This window comes from Barbus barbus (assembly GCF_936440315.1).
Source record: "Barbus barbus genome assembly, chromosome: 40".
In the NCBI taxonomy this organism is placed as follows: domain Eukaryota; kingdom Metazoa; phylum Chordata; class Actinopteri; order Cypriniformes; family Cyprinidae; genus Barbus; species Barbus barbus.
The window spans coordinates 18,091,586-18,106,134 of NC_136718.1; the positions used below are offsets into that span (position 1 = coordinate 18,091,586).

Consider the following 14,549-nt stretch of genomic DNA (forward strand, 5'->3'; position numbering starts at 1 on the left):
AGTAACATGCTGATGTTAGAAAACATTGTATTTAAATTCCTGAAGTGTGTAGTCATCTGTATAAGAGTGTTGTAAGAGAGAAAAAAAAGTTGACTTGTAAATCACTATGGCAACAACTATGTTAAAAATAGCCTTAAAATAAGGCTTGAACATGCAGACATTTCAGCCCCTATACAGGAAAAAGGCTGCAGGCAGCCTGGCTTTACAAGTACCTATTTACATCACTACTTTTCTTAACTTGTGCACTCACATATATCAAAATGGCAAAGGTCAGTACTTTTTTTTTTTTTTTTTTTACTTTTGCATGAACAAAATAGATTAAATCCACTTTGACCACTTGTAAGTATTGATTTGTTAATTTAGCCTATTTTTGTGTATTATGTAATTTCATTTATATTTCTATTTTCATTTATTTTATTATATTTATTTACTTATTTTTAAGTTCTGACTGGTGTTTTACTTTTTTGACTCCTAAGAAGAACAATGTTCATTCTGCTACAATACAGTCATTTATTTCATAAGACTAAGTGTATAAATGGCACTTTATGAGACTTACTGTGTTTTCTGTTGGACAATATAAGATAAAATGAAATAAGAGACAGGTGGAGGGTCTGTCTTACATCATAGGTGCGTGAAATCGAGCGCGTAAAAGCGCTGCGCTGTGCCATTTACCACAAAGTGTCCATTCAATACCAATAGCGCAGATCAGCAGAAGATCCTGTATGTCTGGATCTGTCAGGTAAGATGACTAATTCTCAACGTTTTTACTTTTATGTTGACTTCAATGAATTTTCAACTTCGTGAAATGAAACACACTATTACATTTCAAAACTCTTATGTGTTTTACATATTTAAATGCATAACAGTTTTTTTATTTACTAAACTAGAATAACTGTATAATGTATTTAGTAAACAATAACTGAAACAATAACAATATTTGACTTCTCTGCAGAAAACTATGCAACAATTGCATGTAGTTTTTAACTGTTACTTTCTCTACTTTTAATAGAATTCAAAGACACAATGGATAATAAAACAATGCAATCTTCATGCAACCTGACCAGTCCAGATTACAACCAAACCAACTGCACGTCTCCAGCGTGGATGCTCTACCCTGACTTCTACATCTGGCTACCGGTTATTTACTCAGTCATCTGCGCTGTGGGACTCACGGGCAACACCGCTGTTATTTACGTGATTTTGAAGGCGCCTAAAATGAAAACCGTCACCAACTTATTCATTTTGAATTTGGCCATCGCCGACGACCTTTTCACGTTGGTGTTGCCCATCAACATAGCCGAGCACCTGTTAAACTACTGGCCGTTTGGAGAGATTTTATGCAAAGTGATTCTGTCCATAGATCACTACAACATCTTCTCCAGCATCTTCTTCTTGACTGTGATGAGTGTGGACCGCTATCTGGTCGTGGTGTCCACGTTGCGCTCCAAACGGATGCCCCATCGGACCTACAGGTTAGCCAAAACGGTCAGCCTGAGCGTTTGGGCTCTGGTCATTCTCATCGTGATGCCCTTCACCGTTTTCGCCGGTGTCTATGTGAGTCCCGACGACGCGGAGAGCCGGAAGAGCTGCGTTTTGAGTTTCCCAAGCCCTGAGAGTTTCTGGTTCAAAGCCAGTCGGATCTACACGCTGGTCCTCGGTTTTGTAATTCCAGTTTCAACCATATGCATCCTCTATAGCGTGATGCTCTACAAGCTGAGACGCACGCGTCTCAACTCAAATGGAAAGGCTCTGGACAAAGCCAAGAAACGAGTCACAATGATGGTCTTCGTCGTGCTTGCCGTTTGCTTGTTTTGTTGGACACCCTTCCACCTGAGTACGGTGGTCGCCCTCACCTCAGACTTGCCCACCACTCCTCTGGTTATAGGTATTTCTTATTTTATCACGGGATTGAGTTATGCCAACTCGTGTCTCAATCCGTTCCTTTACGCGTTCTTAGACGATAGTTTCAGGAAGGCGTTTAAGAAAATGCTGGAGTGCTGAACCGTTTTTGTACCCTCACAAATCAACCAATAAGGTTCAAGTTCCCATTCAGCAACATCAAATCATGAAAGTGTTGTTTAAACGCACTTTAAAACTCATCAAGTAGCTAATTTTCTGCACTGTAAAAGTTTTCATTATCTACATTCAACATCATTTTCCTCATCATAAATTTGAAGTTGTGCAGAAGAGTAGGCCTAATGAATGTTTTACTGTTGGGTGTGACTTTGATTTTAGAACAATTAAACCTTTATTTTTTTACAGTATGCTACGAATTTCATTAACACTCATTCATTAACAAATTTATAAATCTTGGGTAACACTTTATTTTAAGGTGTCCTTGTTACACATGGTATTCACTATTATAATAACAATAAATTATGCATAATTACATGCAAGTAACACTAATCCATCCTTAACCATATAGTAAGTACATGTAGTTAATTAATATTACTCAGTACTTAAATGTATAATTAAACTGTAACAAGGACACCTTAAAATAAAGTGAAAACAAAACTTGTTTTAAAGTGTAAAATACATGAATACTGATGTGTAAATATATGACTATATGTATATCTGTTATGCTATGTAGTTTGGGACTGCTTTGCATATACGCTTAAAGGCTTGAAAGTGAAACTCTGTCGCCTCCTGCGGCATAAAATGCTGTTGTTGTGTTGTGTTCAATGTTGATAATTAATAAATGTGTATGAAGAGTTTTTTTCCACAAGTAGCCTGTTTTTCGCGCGAATGAAGTTGAAAATGAAAATACTTCAAACTGAAGGTAAGAAAATAATTGGGTATTTTTGCCCTTCCTCTTAAATTAACAAGTGGACCAGCTACAGAGCAGATAATTATAAACAGCTGTTCCGTAATACCTAATATCACCAGAAGAGGGCAGGATGATATCATGTTGTAATTTAAACTTTTTTCATTTCGTTAACATATTAATCAGAAAGATACTGGTGTAATTTTAAAAGCTCTAAAAATATATTAAATTGCTCGCAATATTTAATCTTATTAATTTATTTTAAGGTTAAAAAAAGAAAAGAAAAAAAGGCCACTATACTTATGTCAATGTACATTCACACACAAAAAAAAAGGTATAAATCTAAAGACTGTTAACTTCGGTTGAAATGATCTAGCAGCCATTAAAAAAATTAAAATCAATTAATAAACATTCAAATATTAAAAATAAAATCTGCATTGCCACTGACAGGATTAACAAGCAAGAAGCTCATTGATCTCATTCAGGTTAACTTCAGACCAGTTGCATGAAAAAGGTAGATTAAAAACTAATTTGAGGGATCTTAAAGACACTTGGGTGAAATAGCCATTCTTTCTCTGACAGATAGGGTGCCTTACATTTACATTTAGCAGACGCTTTTATCCAAAGCGACTTACATTTTCAAGTTACAGTTTTAACATTTTATCAGCTCTTGCTTTCCCTGGGAATCGAACCCATGACCTTGGCATTGCTAGCGCCATGCTCTACTAATTGAGCTACAGGAAAACCTTAATGGGCATGATATGCTGATTAAGTTTAATCATTATTTCTCATGTGAGTTATTGAGCATGACACAATTTCCCTCTACTCTCCTCTTCTTAAACCTATAATGATTGCTACATTCCATGCGGAACTCTTAAGAACATGGTTTTATTGAGCATTCAGGTCACCGGCATTGTGAATTTCATTATCTCAGACTTTCTAAGCGTTTCTATTAGCCATTACTCCTCATTGAATTGTACTGGAGGGCATTTAATTAATTGTGATATAATGGTGATTCTCATACACAGGGGTAATTTTGTGTTTGTCTAATCGTATATACAAAATCTCTTTTGAGAGAGAGATAAATTTATCCAGCTTTATTTTCTACCTAAACACACATGCTTTGAGGCACATTGGCCTCTATAGCCTATATATATAAACTGGCTTGGTGAGGAAGAGCATTTCAAATGAACAATCCCCACTGTCCATTTCACATTACTTGTTTTTATACCTTTTGTTTCTCCCCCACCTGTCACCACATTGTCTCTTTCCTGTCACCGCTATCATCTCCGGTTCCTCTCCAGCTCATTGGCTCATTTTCTCCCTGGCACTGCTCTGAGTTTTCCAACCTCGGCTTTTCAGAGCTGCTGTTTTGTGAGTGCAGGTCGAAAATTGATTGTCTCGCATTTCAGTGAGTGTTCTCCACCGGGATACAAAATATCCCCTCATTTATCTCCACCACAAACTGCAGTAGTACTAGCCTTGTGTGCTGCCTTATAAACACTCTGTAGCCCACAGCACAACATCACTATAAATATTCTCCAGCTTCACGTCTCTCTCTCTCGCTCTCTCTCGCTCTCTCTCTGTCATACAGCCATGAGTAAAGGCTTTCACTGTAAATAAGATGGCACTGGCAAAAGCATTGTAAATTTTCCTCTCAAGGTTAAATGTGAGTATTTTATCTAGCTCTGTGCGTTATATACTGAGCACCATGTAGGTAAGGAAAGTATTATATCATGCATTGTGATTTCGAAAGCATTATGATTTTCGAATCCTCATTATATTTCTGTGCAATTTAATTGTTTAAATAACTAGTCTAATCAGAAGACACATGGTTAGCCTAACTGCATTATGGTCCATATAATTTTCATTAGAATATGTCTGTCTCAGTCAGTGATGCATCCAAATATCTCTGTTTCAACAATATTATCCACCTATTGTTTTTGTTCAGAATTCATTGTTCTGAAAGTCATACGATATATTTAACTTGTGAAGGGCAGCATGGTGTATTCCACAGCAAAAAAAATAAATAAATAAAAAAGGTTGCAGCTTGTGCAATGCCCTTCAGCAGAGGGCAGTTTCCCTCTGTATAAAGCAATAAACACTGTTTATAAATGTTCCTTTAACCATGATTATTAGCCTTTAGCTTTCATTGATATGCAGAAGACATACAGCTCTATATTTCTTCTAGACCAGATGAAATTTGTTTTATATACTTCAAGGGCATTAAAGACTACATGTCAAGTCATTTTCTTTTGCTAAAATAATTTATATGGGAACTTTCTATATTCCAGACACTGAAAAGTTAGGTCATCCTTTCATAACTTTAAGACTCAATTATAGTAATTCACTTTTGGCTGGATGACTCAGTGTCTCCATAGATAGGCTAAAGCTTATTTAAAACACTGCAAATATAACAGTCCAATATTGACATTGCTATATTAAATTTAAAAGAACCTTCTACTTTGCTCCTCGTTACCACTATATATTGAGGAGCAAAATAACATCTTTAGTCTTTCTAGTGGTAATTTAAATATTTTTTATAAATAGTTTTTATTATTATTATTTATAATTATCACATTTTTATTTTATTCTTTACCATTTTTTAAATATTGTAAATATCATCAAGACAATCATATAGGGCTATTATAAATCAAATATTTATGGCATTACATTTGCTTGTTTTTACAAGGACTAAGATTTCTTTTGTACCTGGCTAGGTTATGTCAATGTTTGCTCCACCAGAGATATTCAACAAGGAATGAAAAGTGTAGCAACCAACCCTGGAGCTGAACTTGTACACACACGCGCACGCGAACACACACACACATTCACGCGCACGCGCAATGTTTGATTACTGTAACGATGTGCGCAAAGTGAACGTCGGACTACGGTGAGGAGATTCGCCTCGCTGAACATGAAATCTTAAGCAGTAAAGAGTCTCTTTTTTCTTGGTTTAAGATGGACCCATCTCTCTTTAGTTTCACCGGAGAGCGTCACACACTTCAAGCTTGATCTGCACTTTAATGGTGTAAGTACTTTACAATACTACTCCCTCAGAGAGGATTTAAAGGGTGTATGCATCATTTAAACCCTACTCACTTCTGTTCACTTGTTTGTTATGAGACATACATACGTTTTTGTTAGTTTCTTATCATCTCCTCAACAGTTGTGGGTGCTTTCTTCACGATGGAGTTGTTCGAGTTGTCCGACGTCCAACAGATGTTCAACGACTCGCGTTTTCAGGGGAATTTGAGTGAGCTAGATGATGTAGACGAGCCTTTACCTAAGGACGCAAAGATCACTGTCGTTGTGGTCTACTTGATAGTGTGCGTGGTGGGGCTCGTGGGGAACTGCCTGGTCATGTATGTAATTATCAGGTGAGAATAAGTGTTCGGGGTCATCATTATAAGTGTGTGTGCTAGACTGAAGAAAGTGCTCAATGTACTGATGTATAGAGGACAACCAGTTGAATGCATGTGAGGTGTGTAGAGTTACAAAGTTAACCCTGTAGCCTGACATATAAAATAATAGTCAGAAAAATATAATTTTTTGAAATGGAACATATTTGATACATCAGGCTTCTATGGCCCATATATTATAACATAGCAAAAATAAGGAACTCACACTCAAAGAGGAGAAAAACACCTGCATTTTATTTAGACACCCAAACAATTCCAGCATTGCTGATGTTGTTATTTATATGGCCTAATAATAAGATGAAATTCTTATCACTTCTTATACGTAATGTAAATCAGTCAGATATTTATATGGCAGGCTACCTATGTAAATGCATATAAATGTCAGTTGTTATTTTGTCTTCTAATAATATGTCTTAGCAAGATTTAAATGCTTAGTTTATGATCAAAGCGCTGTAGTTTTAATTGTGAGGCTAAACGTATAATGCAAAACAGTAATTATTGAGAGATGATTGGGAAGCTTGTTGTATTATTTTTGATACTTACATTTTAACATGATTTTCTAGTGATGCATGGATAATCAAGTAAACCTAAGTTGCTTCAATCCAGCAAATTCATCTTGGATTTTTTTTAGGTTTACTTTACAAAAATCATTCAAGATTTCACAGCAAATAAAGACGTGTTGGAAATAATAATAAAATCCTTTTACTATTAAAGAATTAACTATTAAACAGAGATCAGAAGGCATATAGAAGATTCTGCACAATAGGTTTTTCAGTAAAGGTGCAATCATTTTGATAATTTAGAGGCCTTAGAAATTCATCTATCGAATTTGACACAGGCTTTGTAGGGTTAAAAAAGAGCATCATTATACAGTATGTTCATCTTGCTGCAACATTGTTTCATCATCGTGTTTTAATTAATTGGTGTTGTTATTTGAAAATGCTTCTTATGATTTGCATTTTTGACAAGAGCAGAACATTTCCCTAATGTTAATGCATGGTTCCTATTTGGTTATTTTCAGGAGAACCAATTCAGTCCTGGGAATGTTCATTGGTTTTATTGTATGTTGCATAGTTCTCAGCTGGTTTTGTTTCAGAGTAGTTTGCCTGCTCACACAGAACAAATTTGGTTGTCACAAACAAAAATGCACTTAAAACAAACAATGTATAACTATTTTAATTTGTGTCCTGCAACCTGTCCATGTTGACATTTGCCTAATTTAAAATCTAAAATACAAAACCGTTTAATTGGACACAACAAAAGATATGAGGTGTTTTTTCCTAAATAGTTTTCTTTTGATTGCTATTTCTTTTGTTATTCGAACTATGCATGATTGCATGGCTATGTTATCACCAGAACAGACCTGCAGTTCATTTTTGGGTTGTTAATCACCAGTTAGAGCTCTTGACATGTTTTCACCCTGTAGTTGAAACTGTACATTAACACAGTGAAATATTAGCTTGAAGCGACACCATTTTCTCTTTTCTGGCACTAGCTAATCCATCGTAGCACTTGTTCTGCCAGCGTCGTGTCTTAAGCCTGCTTGTTCATTACATTGCTAAATAAACATTTGGTTCTTGTCCAAACCTCCATGTCGTGAAACAGCTGTAGACGGGGGCCAAGACACAGCTTTTCGATCAACACAGCAAGAGTTTGTATTAGCAGAATACACAATGAGTTTTTTATAATCATTAAACATTGTTTCAGCCATTCCTGAGGTTTAATTCAGAGAAAGAGGAACTCATGTAGGTTCGATTGCGAAGAGACAATGCTAAATGTCCCTCTGATTTACCAACTTCGCCTGGTCGTTCGCTTTAACATGACAAGCATGGCCATGTAGTAATTTTGTCTCGCCCTCTCATGCTTGTATTTTGTTGAAGGTATAATTATGAAGGAATTCCATGCTGATCTAACTGCCTCGTTATTAGGAGTCAGAAAATAGATTTGCTCCATCACCTCATGATTTTTAAGGGAAAACCTCCTTAAAGGTAGCTGTACATGCTTGTGGCTTGTGTATTCAGGGAAAGGCAATGAGTCTTTGTCTTTTGTGTTAGAATGTGAGTGTTCATGCATTCACCTGTATGGTCATTACTCAGACGTTCTGATATATAGTCCTATGGGCCTATTTTAAAACCTGTTGCTAAGCTGGTTACCAAGCACCGCCTGCAATTTCTTTACCTTCGAAGATCACTGCCTGTCTCTAAGCTTCACTGAATTTGGAATGAAAAGTGCCAGTCTACCTCTTGAGGATTTTTAACAAGGTTTTCACAACATCACTGACATAGTCTTTCTTTTATATCCAGAAAGAAACAGTCCATGCCTATTTTTGATATTTGAAGATAAGCATGGCTGAAAATGTACAAAACAATTAAAATGTGCTGAAAATGTACTCGCCTGCTTGTCATTTGAGATGTAGATTAATTCGTTTCTTCATCAGAACAGATTTGAAGAATCTGACCCCTGTTCTCTTATATCAAAATCCACCAACATATTTGCTTAAAACTGTTTTGGATTGTTTTCGCTTGTAAACGATGCTTGATCTGTGCATATTTCTCTCCTGATCCAGACAAGATGAATATTCCCCAGAAAAAAATCATATTAGAGGACTTCTATTTTAGTTAGAAGCAATGATTTAAGGTTAAAAATGTCTTGATAGATGCAGCTTTTCGCTTCACAAGACAATAATTAATAGACTGGAGTTATGTGGCTTACTTGTGGATTATTGTGATATTTTTATCAGCTGTTTGAACTTTCTGACAGCACCCATTCACTGCAGAGGATCCATTGGTAAACAAGTGATGTAAAGTGATTTAAATTTCTCCAAATCTTTTCCGATGAAAAACCTCATCTATATCTTGGATGGCATCATTTTTAGGCGAACTATGGCTTTAACCCTAATCCTGATATACTTAAGATCCAGCTGTAGTTATTGTCAATTGCTTTTTGAGTGACGGTCTTGCTTGTCCTTGTCTTTGTCAATAGGTCATGTCATCTAGCAGGGCATTGCAAACAATGGCAGATGATCAATAGATGATAATACTGTCATATATGATAACACTGTGTGTTTTGCATGCATGCATCTCCTCCAAGAATTACTAAGACTATACAAAAATACAAAGCTAAAACTATTTCCTATTAAATATAATGTGAAGTTGTGAACAGAAATTCACTTGAAATTTGATTTCCACGAAATTATTTTCTGATTTCTGTAGATTAAATATTCTAACATGTATTTTAAATATCAACCCCTTTATTTATAAAATGTATAAATAGCATTCCTGTAGCACAAATAGTTGAGAATGACACTAACAATGCCAAGGTCATGAGAGATGTAATAATAATAATTTAAAAAGCTAAATTTTTAATTAGTAATTTTAACTGGAGTGTGTTATTTTTTTTGTTTTTTTGTTAAAAAACTTTATTATAGTGTATTATGCAATATTCATTAATGTACATTAATAATTATATAAATGTAATTAAATAAAATGTGTTAATTAAAGTTATTTGAAAAGTGATATTTGTACCTGCTTCAGGTACACAAAGATGAAAACGGCCACCAACATTTACATCTTTAACCTGGCCTTGGCTGATGCACTAGTGCTGGGAACTCTTCCTTTCCAAGGCACGGATGTCATCCTTGGTTTCTGGCCCTTCGGTCTGGCTCTGTGCAAAGCTGTGGTGGCCATTGACTATTACAACATGTTCACAAGTGTTTTCACCCTGACCATAATGAGTGTGGATCGCTACATAGCCGTCTGCCACCCTGTGCGCTCCCTGACCGTTCGTACCCCGCTCCGGGCCAAACTGATCAACGTGGCTGTGTGGGTTCTGGCATCAGCCGTAGGACTGCCTGTTATGATCATGGGTCAGGTGGAGGAGGAGAAGAATGTTTACGGTAGTCTTTTTTCTCATTATCCTGTGTCAACCTGTCACTCCGAAGCATGTTTGTTCATTATGTCACGAAAATGTGAATCCGTCTTTGTCATTTTGATGTTGTTATGTTGATGTTCCATCGTTTGCTTAGTCAGTTGTACCCAAAATAATTATATATGTGGTTTTACTGTGTATTAAAGGTGCACTAATTAATTTTTTGTTGCATTGACCAGCCTGCAAGGGGGATGCCAATTTCTGTTTGATATTTGTTGGATCATTTTTATATAGAAAAGTAAAACAAACGCACACCTTTTTGAGGTTCAAGTTAAAGGAGGAAGCTTAATGAAGAAAAATTATGTCTTAAAACATGATTAATGATAAATTATGCTTATAAGAGTGTGTGCAGTAATAATTTTTCTTAATAATTTTTATATAAAATAAAATCACACATTAAACAAAAAATGCAATATTAAATGAACATCAACCAATTAAAATATACAGTGCCCTATACAGTGTTAAATTAAAATATACAGTGCCCTCCATAAGTATTGGAACAGTAAAGACAACATTGCTCTGTTGACTGTGGAGTCAAAACATTTGCAAATATGATTAAAAGATGAATATGAGACAAAATTACAGAATACATCACATTTTATTATTAGCCGTTTCAACACATACATGTTTTACCAAATAAAAAGAACAGCACTTTTAGAGTTCATCTCACTCATTGATGTTAGAATAAGTATTGGGACAGTTGAACATAAGGCAGATATTAAAAATTAAAAGCTATTATTTAGTTGCAGATCCCTTGCGCACAATCACAGCAGTGAGTCTGGGACACATAGACATCACCAGACTCTTGTTCTCATCCTTTGAAATACTTTTTCCCAGCCTTTAATGTAGCCAACTCCAATTGTTGCTTGTTTTGGGGAGTTTCTGCCTTTACTCTCCTCTTCAGCTGGTCAAATTCATGTTCAGTCGGATTTAAATCTGGAGAATGACTTGGGCAATCTAAGACTTTCCATTTCTTTGCCCTTATAAATTCCTTTACTGAACTGGCAGGGTGTTTTGGGTCATTGTCCTGATGCAATATGAAGCACTTCCCAATGAATCTGGTGGCATTTTCTTGAATATTGGTAGGCAAGATGGTTTTGTACCCTTCCAAATTCATTCTGCTACTGTCATCAGTAGTTGAGAGGGCCTGTTCCAGAGACAGCCATGCATGCCCATACCATGACACCACCTCCTCCATGCCACCTGCCAAGGGGCAGTCGTGGCCTAATGGATAGAGAGTTGGACTTGTAACCCAAAGGTTGTGGGTTCAAGTCTCAGGTCCGGCAGGGATTGTAGATGGAGTGAATAACCAACACTCTCTCCACCCTCAATACCATGACTGAGGTGAGACCCTTGAGCAAGACACCAAAACCCCCAACTGCTCCCCGGGCGCCGCAGCATTGGCTGCCCACTGCTTCGTTTGTATGTTCACTACCGCGTCACTGTGTGTAAACTTGGATGGGTTAAATGCAGAGCACAAATTCTGAGTATGGGTCACCATACTTGGCCACACACCACTTCCCTTTCCCCTTCCCTTTTCGGGGAAGTTGTGGCCTAATGGTTAGAGAGTCAAACTCGTAATCCAAAGGTTGCGGGTTCGAGTCTCAGGTCCGGCAGGAATTGTAGGCGGGGGGAGTGAATGTCCAGTGCTCTCTCCACCCTCAATACCACGACTGAGGTGCCCTTGAGCAAGGCACCGAACCCTCAACTGCTCCCCGGGTGCTGCAGCATAAATGGCTGCCCACTGCTCCGGGTGTGTGTTCACGGTGTGTGTGTGTGTTCACTGCTGTGTGTGTGCACGTTAGATGGGTTAAATGCAGAGCACGAATTCCGAGTATGGGTCACCATACTTGGCAGTATGTATGTCACTTCACTTCACTACAGATGAGGCTGTATGCTTGGGATCATTTGCAGTTCCCTTTTTTCTCCACACGTTTGCTTTCCCATCACTTAGATAAAGGTTCATCTTTGTCTCATCGGTCCACAAACACAGTTCCAAAACTCTTCTGGCTCACCTTTGTGCTTTTTTGCAAACTTTAATCTTGCCTTTCTATTTTTGGTGCTGGTCAGAGGTTTGCATCTTGCTGTGTAGCATCTGTAATTCTGTGTCAAAGTCTCCTGAGGACAGTAGATTGTCAGAGCATCACCTCAGCTTTCCTGAAGCCGATCAGGTAGTTGTTGGTTGCTGGTGTCGCTGGTGGTTTACAAACTCTTGATTTCTCCATGCCCTATGTTTTTGCTAGAGCTCTAATTGACTTCCTCTTTTCTTTTAACATCCAAATTGCTTGCTTTTCTCTCAAAGTCAGCTCCCTCATCTTCATCCTGGTTTGTGTGCGTCATCATCGAATGCAAGATTCAGAATACAGAAGTAATGGATATAACTGATACGACATATTCCCTGCTTTTAATATCTTAAGATTTAATGCAACAGGACACAGCTGATCATTTAGAAAGACCTGTGAGGCAACTGTCCCAATACTTATGCTCACATCAGATAGGGGGATGAAACTCTAAAAGTGCTGAGCTTCTTAACTGGTAAAACATCTATGTGTTGAATCACCCAATAATAACATGTGACATGCAGTACTTTTGTCTCATATTTATCTTTTAATCATATTTGTAAATGTCTTGACTCCACAGCCAACAGAGCAATTTTGTCTTTACTGTTCCAATACTTTTGGAGGGCACTGTATATGACTCTGTGTACATAAACAATGATTACAGCAACAGGAAGTACCACCACATAAAATAGCTTTGAAACATACACTACAGTTCAAAAGTCTGGAGCCAGTAAGATAAAAAAAAACACATGCAGTTTAATGTTTTTATTCAGTAAGGATGCATTAAATTACTAAAGATTACTATTTCAAATCAAACTTTCTGTTGATCCAGAAAAAAAAATCAGTTTCCACAAAAATATTAAGCAACACAACTAGCAGTATATAAAAAATATTTCACAATATTACTATTTTTACTGTATCTTTGATCAAATAAATGCAGCCTTGGCGAGCATAAGAGACCTATTTCAAAAACATACCCCAAACATTTGAATGGTAGTGTATTTTTAAAACGTCCTGTTCAGAAGAACTTTTTAACTTTTTTCCACTCATGATTCATTGTAAATCATCGCACTACTTTAAATCAGCTTTATCAATTCATTCCCTGAATTTATTTCTGTGCAGGTGCTGAGTGCATACTGAACTTGCCTAAACCAAGAGAACACTGGTGGCCTGTGTTTGTGATCTGTGTGTTCCTCTTCTCTTTCTTGATTCCTGTGGTAATCATAAGTGTCTGCTATGGGTTGATGGTACGACGTCTGCGCAGTGTCCGTCTCCTGTCCGGTTCTAGAGAGAAGGACCGGAATCTGAGGAGAATCACCTATATGGTACTGTCTGTGGTTGCTGCTTTTGTGTTGTGCTGGATGCCGGTGCAGGTCTTGGCTTTGATCCAGGCCTTGGGCCATGTGGATCTTGGAACCAGCCAGTCCTCGATGGCAGCCATGCATTTCTGCATTGCTCTGGGCTATGCTAACAGTTGCTTAAACCCTGTGCTCTATGCCTTCTTGGATGAAAACTTCAAGAGGTGTTTCCGTGAGTTCTGTATCCCGGCCAATTCCAGTTCGTTCCTAGAAGAGCAGCGCAAGAGGTCACTGAGGCAGGAGAGAGAATGTGCTGAGGAGGAAGAAAAAGAGGTGGTTATTGATGAAGGTGCCATTCCAGTGTGTGCAGAGTAGAGCTTTTCTAAGTGACCGTATTCTTAGATGACAAGAAGCTTAACTAACAATTGAGTAAAGTTATGTAAACGTTGCTGCTTTTGTCTGGTTTAAAGTTTTTTTTATTTTTGTTTTGCTGACAGATTATTTGTTATGATTCAGAATTATAAGTATGGATATACAAGACCATTGTTTCACATGGGACAAAAGGGCTTTTTTTCCTTTTTAAATGTTATAGTGTATAGTATACAGTCTTCAAATTGTTTGTTGTAGTCCTTATATAATTAAAAGACTAATTTATAATATATTATAATATTTATATATTATATTATGTTATTAATAAACAATTATAAATGATTATATTAATTCAACTGCATTTTTGTAAATGTACTGCTTTTGTTAAAAACTGGAATTGTATATGCAAAATATTTAATTTAATTTTTAACTGCTGTACAAAAATGTTTGTGTGTATATACTATATATTTGTATACAACAAATATACACTAGTGTTCAAACGTTTGGGGTCAGTAATATGTGTACAGTATATATATATATATATATATATATATATATATATATATATACATATGTGTGTGTGTGTGTATAAATGTGTATATATAGAATACTTTTATTCTGCAAATTTGATCAAAATAAGCGCTGTTCTTTTGAACGTTCTATTTATCAGAGGATGAATCATAGCACAACTGTTTTTAGCATTGATAAT

The 14,549-nt window shown here is 36.6% G+C and overlaps 1 protein-coding gene across 1 annotated transcript; it reads left to right on the forward strand.

Annotated features, from left to right (window-relative positions):
- Positions 1 to 1,023: 1,023 nt before the first annotated feature.
- Positions 1,024 to 13,846, forward strand: LOC306859374 (uncharacterized protein; the record flags this gene model as incomplete). The annotated part of the gene is made up of 5 exons (XM_079400390.1): positions 1,024 to 1,994; positions 5,726 to 5,795; positions 5,912 to 6,144; positions 9,720 to 10,081; positions 13,296 to 13,846. The coding sequence occupies 5 exons, from the start codon at positions 1,024 to 1,026 to the stop codon at positions 13,844 to 13,846; spliced, it is 2,187 nt and encodes a 728-aa protein (XP_079256516.1).
- Positions 13,847 to 14,549: the final 703 nt, after the last annotated feature.